The sequence below is a fragment of the Ailuropoda melanoleuca genome, chromosome 13 (genome assembly GCF_002007445.2).
Source record: "Ailuropoda melanoleuca isolate Jingjing chromosome 13, ASM200744v2, whole genome shotgun sequence".
NCBI lineage: Eukaryota > Metazoa > Chordata > Mammalia > Carnivora > Ursidae > Ailuropoda > Ailuropoda melanoleuca.
This window is the reverse complement of record NC_048230.1, coordinates 45,264,459-45,275,726: the sequence shown is the minus strand read 5'-3', so window position 1 is coordinate 45,275,726 and position 11,268 is coordinate 45,264,459. Positions and strand designations below refer to the sequence as shown.

Here is an 11,268-nt window from a genome sequence, read left to right as displayed (position 1 = left end):
GCTCGGGGCGAGGGCACCCCAGCCCCTTCCTCTACTGCGCACCCCGGCGTTGCCCACGCGCCTGTTCCTCGGGGGCGCGCGGGTCCCCGGGCCACAAGCTGTCCCCACGACCCGATGCGCAGTCTCGCCGCGCGCGTCTCGCAAACTTCGAGACTTCCCCACCTGCTCAGCCGGCTGTGCGGACCTCGCGCTGTGCGGCGGCAAAGCGCGGTCGCGGCTGTGCTGGGGCGCGGGGCCGAAGAGGGCCTGGGCGCTGCGCGCTCGCGCCGTCGGGGAACCTCGGCGCACCCAGTGAGGGGAGCACCTCGGGGCGCGGGCCGCGCGTGACGGTGCCTGCCCCTGGGGCTTTGGTTTTGGCCAACTTAGGAGCGCCGGCGGCTGCGCGCGTGGGTGCTTCGCGCCGCGTCGTCTGTCCCGTGCGGGTGCGGCCCCGGCGAAGGGGCGGGAAACAAGCTGCCTGGGCCTTGCCCCACACCCCCTTAAACGATCTGGAACAGTGTTGCTCAGGATGGGCCCCGCGCGCGTCCCTTCTCGCCCCCGCTGTCCTCGAGCCCTCGGGCTGGCTGAATGGGAAGCGTGGCCCCACATTCCTGGCTAGCCTGTGCGGGGCAAAGGCCACCTCGCTTCCTCTCGCGGGCGCGGCGGTGGGAAGGGAGGTGAGCCTGTGGCTAGCCAGCCGCGCAGAGGAGTCGAGCACGACCAGGCTATCCAATGGCGAGGCTCCGCGGGCCGTCTGCGCCCTGCCTCCCCGCGGGCCCAGCGCCGCGGAATTCCTCGGGAGGTGGGAGGCGGCGGACCATTATGGCTGCTTTCTCAGGATGTGTAAGGAGGCATTCACTGGGCTGCAGCGGGAGGGCAGGCCGCGGGGGAAATTCTCCTTGAGTGAACAAGGGCGAGCCGCGGTCTGGCAGCCAGCGATGAAAGGCTCGGACACTCCCTCGCTTCTAGCCGGCGCCTGGAAATGGCTGTGCAGACACCCTCAGCCCACTCCCTTCCCGATGCCTGGTCTGACGTTGCCGGCCCAGGAGCCCCCTCACAAGGCTTTCTTTGGAGGACCCTCTCGGTCACATCCCCCTGGTCTGGAACAACAGGCCCACGCTTCCTCAGCCAGGAAGTGAAGGTTGGACCTGGCTGTCCCGAAAAGTGGCTGCTTCTAGGCCTCCGGGAGGGTCTAGGGGGTCACCTGCCTCCTCCCTTTGAGAGGACAGAGGGCGCTCTCTGCAGGAGTCCCCCCACCCGTCTGCCTAGATCACAGTCATAGCCGATGGTGGGAAAAAGGCCAGGGAGCCTGGGGAGGACTGCCAAACTCAGTAGGACCAGACCCCTGATGCCTGCCCTCCCCTCTCAGAGAGACCCCCAGTCTCTCCCAAGATGTCTCAGTCCCCTGAGACACTCTCCAAAGAGAACAGCCTCGCAAGATGCCACATCCATTGTCCATGCAGGAGTGGACACCGTGGTGCTCAGGCATTGCTCAGCAGACCTGCCCACAAAATCTAAGCCTGTGTCTCACCAGTACCAGAACCCACCGCAGCCTAGGGCTTTTGGCATTCATAGAAAGGCTTGCTGAGTTCTGGAAGAAGTCGCTAGGGCCCTGGGACTCTCTCCCCTGTTCCCCTACCCTGCATCAAGGTTACCTGACCCCTGCAGTCCTGCCACTGATTGAGGACTGAGACGCCCATCTTTTCTGCTCCAAGAACCAACACCAAAAAGGCAGAACCAAGAAGTCCTGGAGACCCCTGATCAAGCCATACTTGAAGCCCACCCTAACTCCAGATGGTTATTGTTCTGTGAGCTAATAACTCTCTTTACTATTAAAAAAAAAAAAAGGAATAAAGAAAAGAACCAGCAGCCGTGACTGTGGCGTTTCAGCAGTGCTGGGAGGGAAAGGGAGAGGATGTAGCTGGACTCCCTGGAGCCGCCTCAGTGCTTCTGCTCTGTGGGAACGTACTAGCTGCGTGGCCCCAGGAACCCCACATTCATCAGTGCCCAGCACTGGCTAAGGTACTACCAGGACTGGTCTCACAGTGGCCGGATGCCAGACTGGGTCACTAAGCCTCCTCTCTGGCTTGGGTCCCCTGGACACCCATGTGGATGACGTGCACAGCCCCTCACCCCTGAGGCTTGGCACAGACCCTGGGAGGTATCTGCTACCTGACAATCAGCTGGCCCTTCTCTATCTGTAAGCAGGTGGCCTCTGTGAGGGCAGCTCCACCCTGGAAGTGGCTCTGGGACCAGGTGAGGACCAAGCTGTGGCCTCATCAGCATTCTTTGACCAGGGCACCCCGTGTGCGGGGTCAGTGTCTGAGAGGGTGCAGGGGATAGGGAGCCTTACAGTACCGTGATGAACTGACTGTGCTCACCAGTTAAGCTGGTGGACAAGACGGATTAGGATTAAGAAATGGGTGGTCAAGGCTCTGCACTGGTCATGCTGGAAATTCACCCCCAGCACATGTGTGGGTTGCCTCTCAGGAGCTTGCCTGAGAGACACGTCCAGGCTTGTGACAGAGGGGGCCTGGAATGAGCAGCAGTAGGCCAGGGCTAGGGGGTTTTGGGGCCAAGGTGTTAGAAGTAGGTCAGGCCCACAGATGTGCTTGCTAATGGCAGCCCCCCAACACAAGCTGCCCCCACCCCCAGACCTCTGAAGGACGGGCTCGATTCGGTGAGCCATGTGGCTGGCAGGGACCCCATAAGGTCCTGGAACTGCCCCCTGCAGCAGGTGCTCAGCCAGCCCTCTCCCTGCCCTCCACCCCCAAGCTGTGGCTACAGGAGGGCAGAAGCTGGAAGGGGACCCAGCCCCATGCTAGGTGCTCTGAAGCCACCGAGAGTCGGGATCTGCCTCCCGCAGGTTTGCTCCTGTGAGGCATAGCCTAGAAGGAGCTTTGGGAAAAACAGGAGGGGCAGCAAATATCCTTTTGCATCTCCTTTCCCAGTATCCCCTGGGCACCCCCCTTGCCAGGGCCTTCACCACCACACCACCTGCCCCCAAGGCAGCACTCCCGCCCCCCGCCACCACCCCATCCTCCCCAAGCTGGGTTTTCTGAGCTGTCTTCACAGCAGTCACTAGTCGGAGAACTTGTCTGTTTATTCTCCAACCAGTGGTGTTGCTCCCCCGTCCCCATGGCAACAGCCCTGGGAGACCTGCCCCCTCCCAGGGAACTGCCCAGAACCTGCCCCTGCCCTCTCCAAGCCCCTGCTGGAAGCCAGACAGGGAGGGAGCGAAGCCGAGGGCAGGGCGGACCTGAGGATGCTTGGGCTGCGCGGCAGGACCCGCCTCCTGCACATCACCCTGGGTCCTGCGGGTGGACCGAGGGCTGCAGCGGAGCACCACCCAGGCCGACTCCCAGGCCCGGTGCAGCCTGCGTCTGCGGCCAGCCGGCCCGGCTCTCCTGCTGGGCCTCCCAGAGACCGCCCTCCAGAGTCACTCGGGGCCAGGGGCTACCTGCCAACCCCACGGCTGCCCACCCCAACTGTCCTCCAGGCCCGCGTCCCAGCCAAGCCCCAACTGCCACTCCAGCTGCCACCGCCAACTGCCGCCCCATCTCCATTCCAAGTACTCACCCCCAGCCATCCTTCCAAAACGCCACTACCAACTGCCGGCACCCTTCCTGAGCCCCAGCTCCCAGCACCACCCTCAGGCCCCAGCACCAGGGCTGTGCATTCCAGACCTTCTCTCCGGGACCAAGGCTGTGCCACACCTGCTGTGTTCTCTGGGAGGGGCTGGTCCTGAGAGTGGAGGCAGAAAGTCAGAGAAGCATCTGGGGACCAATGGCCTGGCAGAGGGGAAAGGGTGGGAAGAGAAGGGAGCCGAAGTAGGGGGAAGACCGCAGAGCCGCCAATCCTGAGTGTCAGCTGCACGACCAGGCCAGCCCAGGGGTGGACGGCAGCCAGGGCCTGGCCGGGGCAGCCCCGGGGGGCTGTCCGCTGAGGGTCTGGGAACAGCCCAGCCTGACCACCGACCTTGCCCTGACCTGGCAATAGTCAGGGGGCACTTTGCCTCCCTCCCTCACCAGGCCTCTCTCTGGGGGCCACTAGCCTTCCAGAGATCCAGGTGGGCCCAGTTTCTGGGTCTCAGCTGTCCAAAGCCAGCCTGAGTTCAGAGGGGTGGCACGGGGCTCCCTCCTGTGTTCCCACCCTGGTTCCTTTATCATCTGACCCCTGGCCACTTCTGTGGGTCCAATCCTTCATTTCTCTGTCCCCTGTTCTTCCTTTTACACCTCCTCCCTATTCATTCTGTGGTCCCGGTGCTGGCATCCTGTCCTCCAGGAATGCTTTCCTGATCCCCACCTGCCCCATGTGGGGTTTCCACAGCCCCTGCTTCCCCCCAGGGACACACAGCAAGCACCCTGTCTGCATGGGTGCAAGCACCCTGTCTGCATGGGTGCTTGCCTGGCCGAGCCAGGAGGCAGTCCTACGTGTTGCAGGTGTAGGCGTGGGGCTGTAATTCCATCTCAGGCAGGCTCTGGAAACCCAGCCTCGGGGAACGAGCCAGTCAGCTCTGGAGCAGGGCAAGGGGGCCAGGGGCCTCAGTCTCCACTGGAGGAGCACAGCTGCTCCCTAGGGCCGCAGCCCCTGAGGCTCACGTTGCAGAGGCTGGCGATGCTGCAGATAGCCCCAGCAGGTGAAGGGGACACCTGGCTCTCCCAACCGTCCCATCCGGGAGCTGCCAGGCCAGGACACAGTGGGGAGGGTCCTGGGGGCCGCGTCATCTGCAGCCTGCCTACGTTCTGTCCTAGGAGTAAAGGAGGAGGCCAGGCCCCTTTCCTGAGCACTCTTGCTGGGAGTCTCCCCACATGGGGAGCAGCGGCAGGAGGGCAGTTGCCCAGGGCCACCTGGCCCAGCAGCTGGGAGGGAAACAGGTGGCTGTGGCCCCCAGAGGCCTGTGGGATGAAGGGCTCTGTCCTACCTGGACAAGGCACCGGGCCCTCTCCTCCCTCTGGAGGAGTGTCTTCTGGAGCCCCCTTGGTGGGCATGGAGAGACCCCAACCCGCCCGATGGCAGCCTGCTGCCCTGACCTCCCTCCTTCTGCCATTGGTTAGTTTGGCAAGCTTCACGGAGCATATGGAACCTACCATGTGCCGGGGAGCTGTACCTCTAGAAAGCAAGACAAGACTCCGTGTGTTCTGGGAGGGGGCCAGGCAATAAACAGGTCGGTCAAGGGGCGCCTGGGGGCTCAGTCCATTAGGCGTCCGACTCTCGGTTTCGGCTCAGGTCATGGTCTCAGGGTCATGAGATCGAGCCCCACATGAGAGAGTCTCTCTCCATCTGCTCCTCCCCTTGCTCCTGGGCTCTCTCTCTCTCTCACATAAGTAAAATAATTAAATACATAAATAAAATAATTTTTAAAATAAGAACCTTGGTCGTCTGTCTCAGTGGGGGTTGAAGCGGCCTGCACCGTGTCTGCCCACTGCAGTAGTCTGAATAAAGCCGTAAGTGTCCAGGGCTATTCCTGGTGGACAGTTGTCATGAGCCCGTCTTTGCATGTGCGTCTGTGTTCTCGCTTGTGCGTACTTCTCAGGGGTATGTGTGTGTACTTGTTCGGCAGTGGCCGTCCACGGGGCGAGTGTGCGAGAGTGTCTGTGAGTGTGTGCACTGTGTGCTCTCGCACTTTCCTCTCTCCCAGCGGAACAAACCCGCGCTTGTGAGCCAGGCCCAGTTCTGGACACGGAGCAAGAGATGGTCTGGCCCCAGCCTCGGGAAGGAGGGCAAGACACATGTCTGGGTGGGTGCGTGGGTGCCACGTGTCTGTGGGGTGGACAAGGATAGGCAGCAGGTAGTCCTCAGGGAGCCGAGCCCAGAGGGCGCTCCTGGGGGGAAGAAGCCATCAAAGGCCTTCCTGGTGGGGCTCCTGGGGGGCTCAGTCGGTGAACATCTGCCTTCAGCTCAGGTCATGGTCCTGGAGTCCTGGGATCGAGCCCTGCATCGGGCTCCCTGCTCAGCGGGAAGTCTTCCTCTCCCTCTCCTTCCAACCCCTGGTTGTGCTCTCTCTCTCTCAAATGGATAAATACAATCTTAAAAAAGAAAAGAAAGGCCTGCCTCAGGCTCATGTGGGATGCACCGGGCTCCAACCGACACCAGGCTGGGGCTTCTGGGTTTTTCCACAAGGTATAGGGTGCCACAGGACAGACTTGATCTAATCATGATTCCGAGGGACTTTTGGGGTGCAGAGTTGATGTACCCTGGATGGAGCAGGACAGGAGGTGCCTCTCCGCCTGGCAGCAGGATGGTGGTTGCCTGTTTATGGGACAGGAATGCAGAGGGGGCATGGATGTGGGAGTCCTCCAGGTACTGCTGGCCCAGGTCAGGGGAGAGAGGCCACAGCTTCCACTTGGGGGAGGGGAGCCCTGCAGGGGAGAGGAGCTGGCTTGGTCCCTGTGATACTGGGGAAATCCCTTCCTGGCAATGATTGGGGTCACAAGAGGTCACGTGGCAGTGGGGTGACCTCAGGGCACTCCCCCCTCTTGCTCCCTGGGGGTTTCAGGTGTCACTGGGGCAGAGGCCAGCGCAGAGCCCCTGCCTGAGCCCTGCGCGACTCCCACAAGACTTGCCTGGAGGAAAGGGAGCCTAGGCCACCCTGGTCCAGGCCACAGTTGACCCAGGGCCCCCCTCCACCCCAGACCCTCAGAGCCCATCCCAGGGTTTTCTCCCCAGAGTCTGTTCTCTGGGTCTAAGGNGGCGGACCTGAGGATGCTTGGGCTGCGCGGCAGGACCCGCCTCCTGCACATCACCCTGGGTCCTGCGGGTGGACCGAGGGCTGCAGCGGAGCACCACCCAGGCCGACTCCCAGGCCCGGTGCAGCCTGCGTCTGCGGCCAGCCGGCCCGGCTCTCCTGCTGGGCCTCCCAGAGACCGCCCTCCAGAGTCACTCGGGGCCAGGGGCTACCTGCCAACCCCACGGCTGCCCACCCCAACTGTCCTCCAGGCCCGCGTCCCAGCCAAGCCCCAACTGCCACTCCAGCTGCCACCGCCAACTGCCGCCCCATCTCCATTCCAAGTACTCACCCCCAGCCATCCTTCCAAAACGCCACTACCAACTGCCGGCACCCTTCCTGAGCCCCAGCTCCCAGCACCACCCTCAGGCCCCAGCACCAGGGCTGTGCATTCCAGACCTTCTCTCCGGGACCAAGGCTGTGCCACACCTGCTGTGTTCTCTGGGAGGGGCTGGTCCTGAGAGTGGAGGCAGAAAGTCAGAGAAGCATCTGGGGACCAATGGCCTGGCAGAGGGGAAAGGGTGGGAAGAGAAGGGAGCCGAAGTAGGGGGAAGACCGCAGAGCCGCCAATCCTGAGTGTCAGCTGCACGACCAGGCCAGCCCAGGGGTGGACGGCAGCCAGGGCCTGGCCGGGGCAGCCCCGGGGGGCTGTCCGCTGAGGGTCTGGGAACAGCCCAGCCTGACCACCGACCTTGCCCTGACCTGGCAATAGTCAGGGGGCACTTTGCCTCCCTCCCTCACCAGGCCTCTCTCTGGGGGCCACTAGCCTTCCAGAGATCCAGGTGGGCCCAGTTTCTGGGTCTCAGCTGTCCAAAGCCAGCCTGAGTTCAGAGGGGTGGCACGGGGCTCCCTCCTGTGTTCCCACCCTGGTTCCTTTATCATCTGACCCCTGGCCACTTCTGTGGGTCCAATCCTTCATTTCTCTGTCCCCTGTTCTTCCTTTTACACCTCCTCCCTATTCATTCTGTGGTCCCGGTGCTGGCATCCTGTCCTCCAGGAATGCTTTCCTGATCCCCACCTGCCCCATGTGGGGTTTCCACAGCCCCTGCTTCCCCCCAGGGACACACAGCAAGCACCCTGTCTGCATGGGTGCAAGCACCCTGTCTGCATGGGTGCTTGCCTGGCCGAGCCAGGAGGCAGTCCTACGTGTTGCAGGTGTAGGCGTGGGGCTGTAATTCCATCTCAGGCAGGCTCTGGAAACCCAGCCTCGGGGAACGAGCCAGTCAGCTCTGGAGCAGGGCAAGGGGGCCAGGGGCCTCAGTCTCCACTGGAGGAGCACAGCTGCTCCCTAGGGCCGCAGCCCCTGAGGCTCACGTTGCAGAGGCTGGCGATGCTGCAGATAGCCCCAGCAGGTGAAGGGGACACCTGGCTCTCCCAACCGTCCCATCCGGGAGCTGCCAGGCCAGGACACAGTGGGGAGGGTCCTGGGGGCCGCGTCATCTGCAGCCTGCCTACGTTCTGTCCTAGGAGTAAAGGAGGAGGCCAGGCCCCTTTCCTGAGCACTCTTGCTGGGAGTCTCCCCACATGGGGAGCAGCGGCAGGAGGGCAGTTGCCCAGGGCCACCTGGCCCAGCAGCTGGGAGGGAAACAGGTGGCTGTGGCCCCCAGAGGCCTGTGGGATGAAGGGCTCTGTCCTACCTGGACAAGGCACCGGGCCCTCTCCTCCCTCTGGAGGAGTGTCTTCTGGAGCCCCCTTGGTGGGCATGGAGAGACCCCAACCCGCCCGATGGCAGCCTGCTGCCCTGACCTCCCTCCTTCTGCCATTGGTTAGTTTGGCAAGCTTCACGGAGCATATGGAACCTACCATGTGCCGGGGAGCTGTACCTCTAGAAAGCAAGACAAGACTCCGTGTGTTCTGGGAGGGGGCCAGGCAATAAACAGGTCGGTCAAGGGGCGCCTGGGGGCTCAGTCCATTAGGCGTCCGACTCTCGGTTTCGGCTCAGGTCATGGTCTCAGGGTCATGAGATCGAGCCCCACATGAGAGAGTCTCTCTCCATCTGCTCCTCCCCTTGCTCCTGGGCTCTCTCTCTCTCTCACATAAGTAAAATAATTAAATACATAAATAAAATAATTTTTAAAATAAGAACCTTGGTCGTCTGTCTCAGTGGGGGTTGAAGCGGCCTGCACCGTGTCTGCCCACTGCAGTAGTCTGAATAAAGCCGTAAGTGTCCAGGGCTATTCCTGGTGGACAGTTGTCATGAGCCCGTCTTTGCATGTGCGTCTGTGTTCTCGCTTGTGCGTACTTCTCAGGGGTATGTGTGTGTACTTGTTCGGCAGTGGCCGTCCACGGGGCGAGTGTGCGAGAGTGTCTGTGAGTGTGTGCACTGTGTGCTCTCGCACTTTCCTCTCTCCCAGCGGAACAAACCCGCGCTTGTGAGCCAGGCCCAGTTCTGGACACGGAGCAAGAGATGGTCTGGCCCCAGCCTCGGGAAGGAGGGCAAGACACATGTCTGGGTGGGTGCGTGGGTGCCACGTGTCTGTGGGGTGGACAAGGATAGGCAGCAGGTAGTCCTCAGGGAGCCGAGCCCAGAGGGCGCTCCTGGGGGGAAGAAGCCATCAAAGGCCTTCCTGGTGGGGCTCCTGGGGGGCTCAGTCGGTGAACATCTGCCTTCAGCTCAGGTCATGGTCCTGGAGTCCTGGGATCGAGCCCTGCATCGGGCTCCCTGCTCAGCGGGAAGTCTTCCTCTCCCTCTCCTTCCAACCCCTGGTTGTGCTCTCTCTCTCTCAAATGGATAAATACAATCTTAAAAAAGAAAAGAAAGGCCTGCCTCAGGCTCATGTGGGATGCACCGGGCTCCAACCGACACCAGGCTGGGGCTTCTGGGTTTTTCCACAAGGTATAGGGTGCCACAGGACAGACTTGATCTAATCATGATTCCGAGGGACTTTTGGGGTGCAGAGTTGATGTACCCTGGATGGAGCAGGACAGGAGGTGCCTCTCCGCCTGGCAGCAGGATGGTGGTTGCCTGTTTATGGGACAGGAATGCAGAGGGGGCATGGATGTGGGAGTCCTCCAGGTACTGCTGGCCCAGGTCAGGGGAGAGAGGCCACAGCTTCCACTTGGGGGAGGGGAGCCCTGCAGGGGAGAGGAGCTGGCTTGGTCCCTGTGATACTGGGGAAATCCCTTCCTGGCAATGATTGGGGTCACAAGAGGTCACGTGGCAGTGGGGTGACCTCAGGGCACTCCCCCCTCTTGCTCCCTGGGGGTTTCAGGTGTCACTGGGGCAGAGGCCAGCGCAGAGCCCCTGCCTGAGCCCTGCGCGACTCCCACAAGACTTGCCTGGAGGAAAGGGAGCCTAGGCCACCCTGGTCCAGGCCACAGTTGACCCAGGGCCCCCCTCCACCCCAGACCCTCAGAACCCATCCCAGGGTTTTCTCCCCAGAGTCTGTTCTCTGGGTCTAAGGATCCCCGTTAAGATGTGGCAAGGTGCCCTCCGGTCCTGCCTGCTCAGACAGGACCAGCCCCTGGTGGATACTCCAGGATGAAGCCAGCCCCACCCCTAGCTGGCCATGCCCCCTCCTGCAAGGGTCCCACATGGGTCAGCCTCCAGGCCAGCACAACCCGAAAGGAGGAAGGAACACTTGGAATAGAATCCGTCCCCCCGCCCTCCATCCTTGGTGGGTCAGGCATCCTCGACCCCCGCCTGCCAGCCTGCTCACAGAGCCTCAGCCCACCTCCCTCACCACGCACGCTCCACAGGGTACCTGCAGCTGGTCTCATGACATGGGAATCCTGTGCCCACACACCCTGCTGGGGGTGCGAGATGCTGAGTGAGCTGCACCCCCCTCCCGGGCTCCGCACACCCACTGCCCAGCCTGCAAGTGCCCAAACCATGGATTCTCAGCCCACCCCAGGACCCCTACACCTCAGCCCGGACCACCTTTCCTGCTCCTTCCCACTGGTGGTTCTCAGCTGTCCCTGAGCACCCACTCCCAACCCTGGTGAGTCCAGATGCAGCCCTCCCGCCTCCCTTGGGTGGAGGCCGCTGCCCAGAGAGGCCCTGCCTCTGACCTAATGTGTCCTTCACCCCCTCCCTATGCTCCATGAGGGCAGGGCCACGTTGATGTCCCCTTATGTCCTAGAGCCTGAGGGCTCTGGGGCCAGCCTGGCCAGCATGGGGATCGCCACAGCTGTGTGGCTTGGGGTGACTGACTTCTCTGGGCATCAGTCTGCACCTAAAGACGCTACCAGATAGAGCTAAGTGGGCCGAGCAGGACAGCACGGGGCCCCAGGAGCAGCGGCGGAAGTTGCTGTCTTGTTGACAAACACCAGGGCAACATGGACATGGAGCAAGGTAAAGGGCCAGGCAGGGGTAGCTGAGCATGGGCTCCGAGGCTCTCTGCCGCTCTTTGGAGTCTGGGATATCCCGTGGGCACCTCCGTCCTGCTGGGATTTGGCCTGGAGTCTTCCTGGGATGCCACCATAAGCCCCAGGGCTGACAGACCCTGGGAAAAGGTCATGTTGGAAGAAAGGGGTTTGCCTGGGCTCTTGCTGGGCAGTGAGGGAGAACTGAGGGTTGGTATCCCTCCTCTGGGCCCCCTGCCCACCCACCCCCACCCCCG

General features: G+C 62.3%; 1 protein-coding gene across 1 annotated transcript in view; it reads right to left on the bottom strand.

Annotated features, from left to right (window-relative positions):
- Window positions 1–3,581, bottom strand: part of ZBTB46 (zinc finger and BTB domain containing 46) — a 65,781-nt gene extending 62,200 nt beyond the window's left edge. The window contains exon 1 of the mRNA XM_034639829.1: window positions 3,559–3,581. Coding sequence (XP_034495720.1) covers window positions 3,559–3,568 — 10 coding nt within the window. The 5' untranslated portion in view covers window positions 3,569–3,581. The remainder of the gene's footprint in view (window positions 1–3,558) is intronic.
- Between the last annotated feature and the right edge of the window lie 7,687 nt (window positions 3,582–11,268).